General features: G+C 43.0%; 1 protein-coding gene across 1 annotated transcript in view; it reads right to left on the bottom strand.

Annotated features, from left to right (window-relative positions):
- ttll7 (tubulin tyrosine ligase-like family, member 7) overlaps positions 1-15842 on the bottom strand; it is a 91599-nt gene that overhangs the window by 25420 nt on the left and 50337 nt on the right. The window contains 2 exon segments of the mRNA XM_085132035.1: positions 1845-2076; positions 4371-4453. Coding sequence (XP_084988161.1) covers positions 1845-2076; positions 4371-4453 — 315 coding nt within the window.

Genomic DNA, 15842 nt, shown 5'->3' with positions numbered 1-15842 from the left:
AGCAGCTCGGCAACAAGATGCACGTTCGTTGAGTCGCAGGCCACGGTCACTCTGCTTAGGCTTTAATTAGACGACGAGAAGGCTGATGAACACCTGTTCGCAGCACTTGCCAACTCAAACCACCAAACCTGACCTGCTTTGTTATTGAAGAGCGTGCACCACAGATGCTAATCAAATCGGCAGTTCTCGGCATTTGTGTGTGTCCGTGTAACTGGAAATGGGAATTTGCAAGTCTAAACGTGTTTTTTCACACGTTGATAAATTTGAAAGATACACCAGTGGGTGCAGTGAGAAGCAAGTTCAACCTAACCAGGCTTTCCTTGGGTTAGCTGGCTTCCCAGTCACCGCCTTAAAAAACGTTCTTTGTTAAATTTGTGTGCTCACATAAAAGAGTTTAACGCGTCACTCGACTCTTCTCTTGCAAAGTCCTCCCCCCGATCTGAGAAATTATGAGAGGAATGGATGTTAGAGCAGAACATAAAGATACAACACTGTTGCTGCAAATAAGATTAGAGAGTAACGCTGCAGAAATTCACTTCTTTTGATATCGAGATCATCACAGGAGCACCAAGAGCGGTAAAATAAATATACCAACTTGAGTTAATATATTTATTTTAGAGCTCTGTGTGCTCTCCATGCATTCCTAATGCGACAGCTGCACGTTAGAGCTCTGCAACTTTAAAGTGCATCCATTTAAACATTAAAGCTTACTCGCTTTGTTTAGCTCTGACACTCTCCTGTGGCATAATAAAGAAGACGCTAAAATCACTGCAGTGAAATCCACTTCACTGATTGCACAGATATTCTCGGGGATAAAAAACCTACAAATGTATCTGATCAAAGACACATTAGCAGGCTTTGTAGCTACTTTCCTAATCAGTGATCTATTAGTTGTTATTGGGGACACTACGAAACAGCCGAGCATAAAAACATTCATGCATTATGCAAACATTTCTGTGAATGAATGTACAGGACAGTATAACCGATGTAAAGCACAGTTTCACCTGGTGGTGCTACGGCTCAACAGGTTGCATATATAATAAAAAAACATATTCATATAGCTTAAATGAAACAGCCAGTGAAAAGGTGATTTTGAACTGAAACTCTGAACATAATCTTCTCTGGACCAGGTGATGCTTTCAGTATCAGTTACTATGGCGATCTACGAGGTAAAATAGAGCCACCTCTCTGAAATCTGTCTTAAAGCTCAATATAGCTCGCTAATCAATTAATCTCTTTGTAGTACATCCCTCAGGCTGCGTATCGTATGTCCTGAAATGCAAAGGTCAGGACACACATGTCAGCTTTGTTATACATTATACATTAGTCCCACTGTATGATTCCAGTCTACATCTCAGTCTCTGTCATAGTCAAAGTAAATCCTGCTGAAATTCAAACACAAAATATTAAAAATGTGCAAATATGTAGGCGTGCGACTGTTCACGTTCACAAATCTCAAAAACAAGGTTGTTACAACAATTAGGGTAACGCTCGTAATCAGACAGCTTCAGCTGAAAGAGGAAGAAATAAACAAAGAAAAGAGACGACTGAGAAATGGGGAGCGAGCGCAGAAGGAAGTAAACAAGGACAGATAGCAGCGCCCTTTCTGTGGCGTTTGCATGTTCTCCTCATGTTTGCGTGGCTTCTCTCCAGGTACTCGGCTTCCTCCAAACACAGCAGTAGTGGAGTTAGGTTAAGTGATGATTCTGAACTGCCCATAGGTGTGAATGTGAGTGCAAACAGTTGTCTGTCTCTGTGTGTTAGCCCTGCTGACCTATGACCACGATAAGGACGAGCGGATGAATGGCTGCTGTCTGTGTTAAACACACATCCTGCTCCTCTACCTGAGCGCTCAGCCAAGTTCTTCTCCTTGCTCTCGCCAAGGTCGTAGGAAACTTTCTTTTCCCCTCGCTTCTCTCCACTTCTTCTTCCTCCCGCCTTCCTCCTCTCCTCCTCCTCATCCTCGTCTGAAGAGGAGCAGGAGTTATCGGCGCTGCTGCCGCTGGTGAAGTCGGCCAGGTAGTCTGGTCGCTGACGTCTTGGAGTCTGGCTGCATTCAGGCATGCCGGTCAGAGGCTGGCAAGAGTGCACAGACACAGGACGTATTTACACTCACACTATAGAGTAGAGTAGTATACATCCATTCATAATTATACAGAAATGACAGCTCACACATGGATACACACTCTTGCACACATAAACATCTTTTTTTGCTTTTATCCTCCTGGGACGCTGCACTGAATTTATTTGCTTTTTAAAACCAAACCATCCAAAATGACCTCATTTTGGGAAAGCGTCCTCCTTCCAAAGGTCCGCGACTCCACCAGAAGCTCACAAGGACAAAAGTGCAACGAGACGCAAACACACACACATAAATATGAAGATGTTGAGACGTTGTCAGCCTCGCCTCACCCAAAGCTCATTACCATCTGTCACTGGGAGACCTGCCGGTGACACGGCCGGCCCGCGTGCCCACACGTGTGCACGTAATTGCAGCCTCATTATGCACAAATACACAATCGCACACCTTCGCTGCTTTCTAAGCTGTCCCTATAAAAAGGAACATGGCTGGATTCACGCGCAGAACAAATGCGGCCTGATTAGACACGTAAAGGTCGAGTTTAAAGTGAAGCAGGTTTTTGTAAACACTGTAATATTTTTTCTTTAACTAGTTTAATAAATTAGTTTGTGCAAATGAAAAAGCGAGAGCTCTGCAAACTTTTAAGAGCGCCTTTGACACCAACTTGCTGCTGTAATATCTGCTTCTGTAAGTATTTTCACCTTGCTCTTCAACGCTCAGCTGCGATGCTTGACTTCTCTTGTTGCTTTGGTTTGTTTTACTTTTATTAAATTTAGCGTGTGGGAAAGGACACACTGAAAGCATTAATAAAGCATTTATACATCTGTTATTCAACAGTCAGCTCGGGCAATGCTGTCAGCCCACCCAAATTAATGGGCAGGAAGTGATCAGGGCTTACACAGCCACTGCTGGGTAGTTGTGTGGGTGAGTGATGGAGGATAGAGACAGAGAGAGATTAAATACATGAGAGGAGAATAAAAGGGAAGATGGGAACATCAGATTGATGGGCTGAGAAATAAAGAGGAGGACAAGGTGAATCTGAGGATGGCAGATACAGAGAGGAGGCACTGAATAGATGGAGAGAAACGGAAATGAACATGGAGAGAAAGGGGCTCTTGACATACGAGAGGACGGAGAGAAAAGGATGCGAGGACAGACGGTGAATAAACAGTGGAGGGTAAAGACAAAGGGAGAGCCCTGAAAGGATGAGATGAGAGAGAAAATGTGTGAAGAGAGGAAGCTCGTGGGAGTGACTGGGTAACATCAAGTGATGAGCTGAGGAGAGATGCGGCCATCGAGGGTGACACGATAACTGTGATAAGCTATATGTCAGAATTAGGAGAGTTGGGAGTAAGAAAGAGCAAAGGAAGTCAAGAAGAGGAAAAAGGGGAAGAAAACCCGAGAACCCGCTTCTCTTCTCCACCTTTTGTTCTCTCTCGCCTGAACATTTTTCCCCAGCAATAACAAACCTAGCTTTGTTTCCTTCCCTCAAAAATCCCCATTCCTAATCCCTCTGCCTCGCTCTTTTCTGGCTTTCGCACACTCGTCGGTTCAGTTTCACCAGATGGCTCGAGAGCGCTACACCCCAAGGAGCGAATCTATCCGTCACAGCGTTTTCTTCCCCTTCCTCCCGATGTCTCTCTCCGCGCGCTCGCTAACGTCGAAATTGACGGGGCCCAAATTAATTTGGACAACAGCGATTGTGTCTGAACAAGTCCTCATTCCAGCTAAGGCCTCTCTAATGTGGCGCTGAACTGCCCTGTCGAGTCCCTAACACGCTCTAAGTGTTCCAGCCAATTTAGCTCTCGGATGAGGGATGGATGTAGATGTGCAGGTAGAGGAAGGGATGGAGAGGTGAAGGGAGGAGAGTGAAGCGAGGTGATGGAGGGAGTAATGTGCTGTCGTGGGAAATCGAGGGGGCGTATAGGTGCGTGTGACAGAGAGAAAGAGGAAAAAGGGGGAGATAGACAGAAAGAAAGATAGCAGGGAGAGAGTGAGAGAGACAGCCTGAAGCTCTCCCCTAAGGGAGTTGGGTCTTTTCTTTGGGCCTCTATCTGATTCTTTTCTTTTCTTCCTAACCCGAGACCCCCTCCTCTTTATTTTTCTGAATCACGTCCTATGTGCTTTCCGTGGGCGTTAGCTCTAGGCATTTGACTACCTGCCACCCTCTTCCCTCCCTCTTCCTGCCTCTGTCACTCTTCTTTGCACATTTTTTTAAGGGCCTCTGATGCATGTGGCCCCTATTCTCCCTATTCTCTCCCAGCTTATGTGTCTTCTCTCTCTCACCCACCTTAGGGCCTCTTTGCCTGGAGGATTTGCCCATCAGCTTCTCGTCGTCCAACTCGCACTGTTCCAGCAGATCCAGGATGTCCTCTTCCTACACACATAAAGAAAACACGAGATGAGAATATAGCAAAGGTGCTGATTTCGGTAAACAGAGCTTAACGGGGTAGTTAAAACCTCGAGGAGGCGCCGATGAAGTTTAATAAGAATGCTTTGATATTTCACACCTTATTGCTTTGAAGTCAAAAGTGTTTTTAAGCAAACTTAAATCATCAAAAAAGAAGAAGAGATGAAAAAGTAACTTCAGAGCCATGCGAGCTTTATCTGGGCGCGTGCGGGGTGAGAAGCGAGCACTGCTCGCTGGCAGCGCTCGTGAAGGCAGCGTCATGGCGGTCGCCAGTACACTGAAGCTTTGGCCATTTGGCTATTGCTGAAATGCAGGCAAAGGTGATTAATGTGGCTTCGTGGGCTGCGACATAACAAGCTCCCACTTGCTGCTCAAATGCAGATGAAAAGTGATTGTTTTCTCTCAGATAAGCCATCAAGCTGCTTTCGGGGTTTGCGAAAAGGTCAGTGTGCCCCTGGCTCACAGTGTTGGTGAGTGTGTGAACATTTACAGTGGCACGCTTCACTGTCTGGAAGACTTTATGGTAAAGTATGCATCACTGGGTTCATACAGTTTGTAGGTTTTCGCTTTTTTCTGAATGCCATGCGGCTTTTCGGTTCGGTTGTTTTGGCGAATTGTCGCTGTGCAGTTATAAAAGCTGCTCAGACGGCTGAGACAGAGCCACGTGCAGATTTACAATCCTTCATCAAAGCCTCGTAATTTAGAAGCCCAGTAAAAGAAAAAGAAAGACGTATTACAAGGAGAGCTAACAGGTAACTGCTGAGTTATTAGGGTTTGTGTCCATATATTTTCTCTGGCAGAAAACAGGCAGGACGCTGAGGAGCTCCATCAAACAAAGCCCTCCGTCTCCGTGTGTGGGTTTTGTTTCCATGACAACAATATCCTGACAATATATCTCCGCTCCATGCATTGTCATGTGACAGAGAAGCATCGCTCCTTCGCGTTTTATTATTGAAGCATAAAATGGACACAGCAGGGACAAACTTCTCCTTCGTTGTCTTGGTTATCGGGGTGACTAGTACTGCCTGTATGACACGCTTCCTGAAAGGCGAGAACGCCAGTGCCTTTCTGAAAAGTTCTGAAGTTTTCAACAAGAAGGTCCCGAAGCATCTGCAGAAAACGTCAGAGCGCTCTGAAAATGACGCCGAGTGCAGGGCTTTCTCCCCAGCCTGCTGCATTTGCTCTTTCATCATTAGAGCGACTGAAAAAACACAGACTGAGAAGAATGTGCTGTATGAACTCAGTCTGAGTCAACTCATCATTTTTAAGCTGTATTTAAGTTTTTCATGATAACAACATTCAGTGTTGCATGTCGTTAATGTTGTGTGGAGCCATAAATGTGTCGCCCTGCTGAGGTTGAAACACTATGTTTATATTGTTTATATTATTATCAGTGTTGGGAAGGTTACTTTTAAAATGTATTCCATTACAGATTACAGATTACATGCCCCAAAATGTATTCTGTAACGTATTCTGTTACGTTACTCAATGAGAGTAACGTATTCTGAATACTTTGGATTACTTAATATATTATCATGCTGTTTACAACTACATGAATGTACTATTGCTGTGATTTATTACTGTTACTGAAGGTCCGCGGCTCCGAACCGTAGTAAAGGGACCTCTGGCTAATACGGTGGGGTTCTGTGTCGGCTCGTAGCTGAAAACTAGCTTTACTTTGTTGTCTGGGGCAACTTTGCTAGCAGAGACAGAGAGAGGCGTTGAAAGGCTGCTCCAACAGAACTTATTGTTTTCGGAGGAAAACACGAACACGGTGTACAGTCGAGTCTTAACAGCTTACTTACAGCTGGGCTCGTCAGGCTCTCTTCTTGGCTGCAGTGGTTATTATTATATTTACATGCTTCCAGCTCCCGTTTCTGCTCGATGACAGCTCGTACTTTTCCTTTTTTTTCCCTCCCTCGCTCACAGACACATAACGGGTATGGCAGTCCATTCTCCCTGCAGCACGGACTACACTGCCTATGATGCTACATTCTTTAGAGCTATACCTGTAGCATTCTGCCTGTGAGCTTAGCACAACAACAACAAAAAGGCCTCTCTCACCCAGGAAACACGCAGAGAGAGAGCGTCACCCTGTAACCATGGCAACCGCAACGCTGCCTGGAACAACAGAACGTAGCTGTCAAACAAAACCCAAACAGTCCTGACCCGCCACAATATGAAACAGGGAAGTACCGCCGTGTAATCCATTTATTTCAACAAAGTAACTGTATTCTAAATACCACCTTTTTAAACGGTAACTGTAACGGAATACAGTTACTCATATTTTTGTATTTTAAATACGTAACGGTGGTACATGTATTCCGTTACTCCCCAACACTGGTTATTACTTTGCATTGCTCTGATAAATTCATTTACCAAAGAACATGCCAACTCGATGAGGTGAGCTCTTCCCCACCCACAGTAGGTTTAAAATCACTGAAGGACCATTACCTTGTTAAATCACCTTGTTAAATTTCACCAAAGCAGATTACATGGATGCTTTCAAATGCTTTACAGTACGTGGGAAAACCAGATCTGACGCATGTACAGAATTTAAGAGAAGCTGAGAGCTATTTAGCTTTTCTTAAGTACTTTTGTTAAGTGTTTATAAAACTGAGCGTTCGTGAAATTTAGGCTGTGACCTGCTACACTGTCACTCCTCAGCTTTTTGTTTCTACTTTACTCCCAAAATAAACATTTTCAGCCGTGTGCCTGTGTGCATGTTACGTAAGCTGCATGTTATAGTGCTGCACTACTAATGGTCTCTGTCGGATCCATGTAGGATAATAAACTGTATTTTACAAACACAGTACTCTTTATGTCACGGACAACAAATTTTGTAACGCGGACAAACCTTTTCCCCCTTTTTAACACTGCAATTTGCTTTTAAATATTAAATACAGCGAGACTTACATATTCTTACCATTCTTGTATTAATTCAATATATTTGCACCCCGTACCGCTTTCATGGGCTCTGCAATTGCTTGGAGACATCTGTGCAGTTTGTATATTGTGCTGTTCTGTTTCATTGGCAGAGCTCCTCGAGCAAACTGAGCGTGCATCTGCCTTTACATCCTTTTTTTTCAGTCAGTATCCAAGTGAAACAGTTGCAGGATTAGGAAGACGTCACCTGAGCGCACAGGGAAACACTGGTAGCTAAGATAGACGAGAGGACTAACAACCCGACTCATACCTGTTCCACCTAACTGTAATCAGAAATGGAATAAAGGTGAGCTGAACCCAGTGGAAAACCAGTGTAACCTGTGGCTGGGCTGTCTGTAGCACAGTGGTCCAAGTCAGGAGGCTGCTCTACAGTCAATCAGCATGTTTACAATACAGCTTTTACTTTCCTTTGATCGTGTGACAATCCATGACATTTTTCAATTCGTGGCCCCAAGAAGCCCTCAAAGGCAGCGAACGCGAGTCTTGCAGGTACAGCGTCTGTCAAACATGATAAATGGCATGCTGGCAAATAACCTCTGGCTTATTTTAAATAAAAAAATGCCTGAGGTAGGAGGCAGTGCTTGCCAGATGATGAATTCATAAACATGCAAAACACGAGATATTATTTTATGTTACCAATAATAATGGTTTTGTTTCAAGTAAAGCTTAAGATGAGTAGATTTAAATGAGATTTCAATTTGGTCTATAATTTGTTGGCCAACGACACAGTTGTAGTTTTACCACTCTACATCATCACAGTGGATTTTAAATCAAATAATCATCGTGTCCACTGGAGTGCAGGCTTTCTGGATTCATTTCAGTGAGTTTGACACACATGTTAATAAACAGTCTTGTTACTAACTAAATTACTGGCAAAACTAACAGAAATTAATTACAAGGATTGTTTTTTAATACTTTAATACTAATCCTCTGCTGTCATCATTCTGGTTTTTGTCTCACAGACCGTGCACAGCCTCTTTTTCTTGAGTGTAACTAGTGGTTTGCACCAGAGATGGGCAGTAACGTGTTACTGTAATCCGATTACTTTTTCAAGTAATGAGTAAAGTAAGGGATTACTATTGCAAAAACGGTAATTAGATTACCGTTACTTTCCCGTAGGAACGCTGCGTTACTGCGTTACTAAAAACCGTGATTTTTTTTGCGAGAACGTCTCATGACAGTGACGTAAGCGAGTGCGACGTTTGTGACAACAGCTGTGTGCAGATCAACAATGGATCATATATCGAGTGCAGAGAGAGTATGAGCGTGCAGCGTTTAAAGCGTGGAAGTACTGACCTTACTTTGAGTTTGATTCCATAAAAAGTGACAAAAACATTAGTGTCCGTTGTGCGTGGGAAGAAAACTTCTTTTTACAGCGAAAAAAAACCCCTAAACTTCCGAGCAAGCACCGAGTAGCTACGACGTAATGGGAAACTCACAGAGAAACTCGCGGATTCTTCCACTGACCGCTGCACACCTGCACCAGGGTAACCCTCCGCCTACCCACTCCTGCTTTACAGGTGAAAATAGAGCAACAGGACCGCTAGTCTTTGACTTTATTTATTTTCTGCTGTGTTTTACTTGCATCTATTTGAAAGACTGAGTGTAAACACATAAAATATTTTATGTGCTGGAATGTGCAGAAAATAGGTTTAAATGTTAAACTAATTTCTTCAGTCAGAGAATGTTGCAGATAATTAAATTTTTGCTTGATGCATAAAGTTAAAGATTAAAACTAATAAAACAAGTTTTAAAAAGAGACTTTTCCATTTGATTACATTTTGTATGATGGATTATGCAGAAAAAGTAGAATTGGGCTGAAAGATCTATCACTTTATCACCTATTCAGGTTGTAAATCGTGTTTTTAAAAAGTAACTAAGTAATTAATTACTTTTGAAAATAAGTAATCAGTAAAGTAACTGGATTACTTTTTTTGGGGAAGTAATCAGTGATTAGTTACTTTTTCAAGTAACTTGACCAACAGTGGTTTGCACTTATAAACCTCTCTTGTCACTCTTGATCACAGACTCTGGCAGTGAAACATGTGGGTCCTTAAAAACATTCTTGACTTTGTTATATGTTGTTTTTTCCTAATCATTGAAATAATTCTGTCATCATGCACTTCAGCTGTTTTCTGTGATCTGTGGGTGCTGCTGAGCTGATCAATGCTTTCATTCCTTTTAAGAGCGCATCAGGGAACAGGCCGTACCTGGCTATGAAACTGATCTTCAGTCCATTTTCCAATTAAATTTGAGTCTCTGAGACTAGAGTATTGCATATAAAAATGTCTGTAATAATTGTAGATTAATGGACGTTTGTAAAATCCGCTGAATTAAAGCTAAAAGTTTTCACTTCAATGAAATGTAGATTGCTCGATTTAAATTCCACTCTTGGTGGTGTACGCCACGCTGTGGAGGCAAAAATACAAAAATTGTGCCTTTGTCCAAACAATTATGGACATAGCTCGGTACTCAAAATTGTAAACTTTCAGTTAAAGAAGTTTTAGCGTGGTTAATCTGGGCCAGAGGTTCTAACTCATAGGTACACTAAGAGTGAATATGGTTAAAAAAGGCACAGAAATGTGTACTGTGAGCTATGAAAACAAGTAGAGCAGGTGTGTCAACCTCAGTTTACATCGCGGGCCACATACAGCCCACTCTGTTCCTGAGTGGGCGAGGCCAGTGAAACTCTGACTTTCTGTCAGTTACAAGTTACATATTTAATTGTTTTTCTACATGATAAAGAAAAAGCTGCTGTGACAAAGAAAGAAATCTCTCAGCTCGACTCTTTGGACTGAAATTGTAAGAAATAAATGAGTAAAATGACAGAATAGGTTCTGGTAGCTCGATGCCCAGACTGTCCAGGGTTTTTAGTTTTAACTGTAGAAATTTCTACAGCAGAAAAGGAAAAACAATCTTTTTCAAAGAAAAACAGAAACAAAGTTACAAAGGTTTATTAAAGGCATAGCTAAGCGTATTGCAATTTGCCCTAATTTGTAAAAGCTAAAGTTTCTTCTGTATTGAACAGCAGAAATAGGCAGAAATTAGGATCTCAGAAACACACAGAGATCGAGCTGTGCAGGAAGTGCAGCCAAAGCAAGAGGGAATTCATGACAATGCGCGAAGCGTAGCTTTGGGCTACTTTAGCTGCTGGTTCAGTGAATTTTGGTCAGAAAGTGACAAAAACCTGCAGTTTCAGAATCTGTGAGATGACGCTTTCAGCATCTGACGGCATGTCTGTGTTCATGCTGTCAGGTGAACAGACGGATCTGCGTTTTGTGTTTTTCCAGGTCAGGGACAAGTTCCTGCCCCAAGTGGAGGAGTTTAAGTATCTCGGGGTCTTTTTCACAAGTGACGGCAGAAGGAAGCGGGAGACAGACAGGCTGGTGCTGCGGCTGCAGTGATGCAGACGCTGTACTGGTCCGTCGAGGTGAAGAGAGAGCTGAGTCTCAATTTACCGGTCGATCTACGTCCCTACCCTCACCTACGGTCACGAGCTGTGGGCAGTGACCGAAAGAACGAGATCACAGATGCAAGCAATGGAAATGAGCTTCCTCCGAAGGGTGGCTGGCCTCTCCCTTAGAGATAGGGTGAGAAGTTCAGCCATCTGGGAGGGGCTCAGAGTAGAGCCGCTGCTGCTCCACATCGAAAGGAGCCAGCTGAGGTGGTTCGGGCATCTGACAATGCCTCCTGGGCGCCTCCTGGGCGAGGTGCTCCGGGCACGTCCCACCGGGAGGAGGCCCCGGGGCAGACCCAGGACACGCTGGAGAGATTATATCTCTCGGCTGGCCTGAGAACGCCTTGGTGTTCCCCCGGACAAGAGGAGGTGGCTGGGGAGAGGGAGGTCTGGGCTTCTCTGCAGGGGCCGCTGCCCCCTCCGACCCGGCCCCGGATAAGCAGAAGAAGATGGATGGATGGTATTTACATGCTCTTTTTGCTGTTTTAGCTTCTTGGTGGTTGTTGAAATGGTTTTGTGGGCTTTTGGATGAGATTCTGACGTTTCTGTGAAAACCACACGCTTCTATATTTAAACAACAGATCTGGCAGTAATTCCAGATGTTCTCCCTCTCGCCTCCAGTACTGGGGGCAGTGGGTTCAACAAGTTGTTGTTGCTTAATTACTTTGTGTAGTATAAATGGCCATATGGGAGGTTTTTATCAGTAGGAAAAGCTGCGAAACTTGTGAAAAAACAGTTAAAAGTGCAACATTTGTGCTTGTTGTGGTGAGCGGCAGATTCAACAAGTTAAGAATCATAAATGGCTTTAAACGCACATTCAGACTAAACAATCAGAAACCCAGAATCACTGAAATGCAGCCAGATGCTGCTCATTTTACATCTTCACTTGTTTCTTCCATTTTCCCGTCTCTTGTGTACCACAACACTTGCTGTCTTGGAAACGCCCCCTTCCTTCTTTCACACGATTATCCCGTATGATCCCAATCTGCCTTTGCATTTGATTGGCCGCATGGTGTGCCCATCTAAGCAGAGCTAAGGAATGATGTCTCAAAGAAAAAAAGCAACATCACGAGTAATGAAACTCTCTAATAAATTAAGTTTTTAATGCTAATCTAACTTAAACCAGTCTGGAGGTATTTTCATTTTTACACACTTTCTATTCGGTTCTATTTAAATTCTGTTTGATTTAATTTCGACTGTCAAACAGTCTCAGCCGCTGACAATGACAGAACAGCTCCGGCTTCTCTCAGTCTCTCTTTCTCATTTTGTTATGCTTGGTTTAACACTTGTTGGGAAGCTTTTGTTTACAGTAACATAACAAGTTGTCATCTCTTCGAATGACGTTATCTTCCTTTCACTTGTCTCTCAGCTGCTCTGCTAGGTGTGTTTTGCAAAGGGCACACGATAAAACAAAGAACAGAAATGAAATGGAAACTAGCAGAGCCGTGCACGACAGCAGCAGACAGCAGACGCACACTGAGCTAAAGACAAATGTGTTTGTATCCAGACTGAAAAAGCTGGTGAATTCCTACCAATAACTATGAAATATACACCCACCATCTACTTTGTTAAGCACACCTGTAAAAATGCTTGATAAGGTTCATATCCAGCAATTAAGTGCATTTAAGCAGAAAAAGGCAAAGTCAGAGGAGAATGGCCGGTTTGCTTTAGGAAGGCAACAGTAACTCAGATAACTACGGGTTACAACCAAGTTCAGAAATGCAAAAGAGCATCTCTGAACATCACATCAAAGCCTGAAGCAGGTGGGCTACAGCAGCAGAAGACCGCACCGGGTGCTATCCTGTCAGCTAAGGACAGCACGGGATCACAAACATCATCGGAGGAAATTGTACAAATAATACCCGTTCTGATGCGTGACGATTTCTGTAGCACGGTGTTGTTTAAACACCCTAGCCACACCCATCTCTTCAGGACCACGGTGGATCCATCGTCTGATGGCCAACAGGATAACGTGCCGTGGCACAAAACTCTGAAACCTCTTATTCTGGTTTCACTGAGTTCACTGTCTCCAAACGTCCTGCACGATTACCAGATCCCAGTCCAACAGAGCACCTTTGGGATTTGGTGAAACAAACGACGTACATCACGGATGCTAATCGGAAAAAAACTGTGACGCAACCATGTCAAGGTAGACCAAAACTTTGGGGATTTTTTTAGCACCTTGATGAATTAAAGCAGTTCTGAAGGCCAAAGGGGTCCAACCTGGTGCTGACAAGGTGTACCTATTAAAGTGGCTGGTTAGTGTATAACAATTTATAAGGGACAAGCAGCAAACTTTGTGTTGCCGAGTCACGCCTTACAGTGAGTCTGCTCCATCTGTGAGCTGACTATGTGTACATGCTAATGCAGTTTTCTGAATAGGTCCAAAGTTGACGCTGTGCATAGAAAAATAACGTTTCAGACCATCTGTGGATAACTTTCTCTCCATTCTGTGTTAATTCCTCTCTACTAGTGCGACGTACGACGTAAAGTGGCAGAGTAGTGCATAAACATAGAGCTTGGCTCCACAAGCCCCCTCCCCCACTGCTTTTAGAAAGGTACCTGAAAACACCCTCAAAACTAGAGGAAATGTTTAAACATAAGGCAAGAAAATATTTGCATACGATGTGTTTTTTGTGCTCTGATGAATATCATACTGCAGTTCAGGAACATCTTTTTCCCCCATAAATGGTCCAGATTAGTATCTCACACTCTGGCTCTCAATAAGGACAGTCGAGTTGTCACTCATGATCGTGTTATTAGATAGGAAACACAAAAGCAACACTCGCTGCCTTTATATTTTGTTTCGGCTCTGACCAGTCTTTGATTGACATCTCTAAAAACGCTCTGCAGAGATTTCCATTCTTTAAAGGACACACAATAAGTTTCTGAAAAAAAAAAACACTGCGACAGGGTGCAAACTGCTGAGGCGGTTTGCACAAAAGCTCCGATGGCTCCATATGACAGTACTTTGATATGTACTTGTAATGTCAATACTACTGTCAAAAATATCCACAGTCTGCACAGTATTCACTTCTGCTATTCAGTTGCCAAACGCAGTTAAGGCTTTTTTGTTCTATCTGCATCGTTCCTCCTCATCATCGCTTCTTCGCTCCGTGTTTTTAAATATCCCACAGTTCCCTCCCCTGTGTCTTTTCATTCCATTGATTTGTTCCTCTTGAATACATGAAAACCAAAAATTGCCCCTTTCTCTCCATTTTTTTGTACTCTAGTCAAGTCAAAACAATAGTAACAAAACAACTCTCTATCAGTGTCTCACCATCTTTTTTACTTTATGACTATATTATCCTCATCATTCCTTCATCTCCCATTCTCATCTTTCTGAAGTTACACGGCTGTAGATCAGCTGTTGTCCTCTCCATACCTTTACCTTCAAAGCTTAACTGAAGATGCATTCCTCCTGATACTGCAGAGTGCTGCTATTCATAAGCATACAGTGACTTTTACAATTTCATAAGTGCATGACCGCACAAGCTTCTGAGTGTATATACCTACATATTAGGGGTGCAATGATACTCGTATCGATATTGAACTGTTCGTACAGTGCTTTCGGTTCGGTACGCATATGTATCGAACAATACAAAATTTTAATTTATTTTATCAACTTTTCTTCTGACGATGCTGTCTGTGTTGAGCGCTCAGTGGATCTGCGTTCGACTACTCCGCCTAGGCTGCACCGTCGAGCGCAGATCCACTGAGTGCAGCGCAAGCTAGCAAGACAGAAGCTAAGCTCGTTGCAACATGGCAAATTGAACCTCCCCCACCCTCATTCAAATCTGGCGTTTGGAACTATTTTGGTCTTCATGTGACGTATGACCCTGAAGGTAAGCGCGTCATGGACTAAAGTAAAACAGTATGTTGGATGTGCCACGCAATGCTCAATTACATGGGTGGGAACTAGTGTGTTAGCGCAGTTAGCTTGTTAATGTGTTGGCCGTCCAGCCCCACGCACGGGGTGATCCGCGGTAGCTCGTTAACGGAGATTTGCCGTGTTGTGGCGTTAACGTCATTTCAGATTAACGCTGACAGCACTAGTGGGAACACAACGAATATGACTGCACATTTACTCCGACATCATCCTCGTGCAAAGACAAGTGGAAGCAGACAAAAACAACAAGCAGGCATGCTACAAACTTTACCCGAGTCATTTAGACAGCCGTTAGCACATGATTCTCCTTATGGGGACCTGATATGTTTAATATGCTGCTGAGAATATAGCCCAGAAGAAGCGTATAGTAGAGCTTTTATTTTGGAAAGAGCCATTTCTCTGTAATAAACTCTCTTTTCCAAAGATGAGTGATTTCTCCATCAGATAGATTTATTATTTTATTCCTTTGTTGTTTCAGCAATGACAAATTAAAAAAGGATGAACATTTTTTTGTATCGAAAAAATATCGAACTGTGACACCAAAGTATCGAACCAAACCAAACCGTGAATTTTGTGTATCGTTGCAACCCTACTACATATATATGTGTGTAAGTGCGATTAAACTGCATAAAAATGCATTGAAATGTGTGGCCAGCAACTTGGTTAACCTTTGCAGAAAGGAAGAAAAGTAGGAAAACACAGAAGAAGAAAGAGGAAAACAGGGTGTAACTGTAAAGTAAATAAAGTAATAAAAGTGACATTGTTGTTTGCTTTTAAAAGCTCATGTGCACAACATAATGAATATTTGTGAAAAGGGTGAATGACAGTGGAAAGGTAGAGAGGAGAAGAAGGACGTATTTTCAGGTGTTCTAACAAATACCAAGGGCTGCGGCACACTTTTGTGCTATTTGTGCATCCTTTTTGTCTCTATGGGCAGAATCTTAATAGAAATGTGTGTGTGCTTCTTTTCTTTTACGTTTGCTTGTCCACAAGTGTCTGAATATGTTTGGGTGTGAGTTGCTTGTGTGTGTGTTTGTGCGTGTGTGAGTCCGTGACAGTC

The sequence above is a fragment of the Neolamprologus multifasciatus genome, chromosome 15 (assembly GCF_963576455.1).
Source record: "Neolamprologus multifasciatus chromosome 15, fNeoMul1.2, whole genome shotgun sequence".
Taxonomy (NCBI): domain Eukaryota; kingdom Metazoa; phylum Chordata; class Actinopteri; order Cichliformes; family Cichlidae; genus Neolamprologus; species Neolamprologus multifasciatus.
This window is presented reverse-complemented; position numbering and strand designations above follow the sequence as displayed.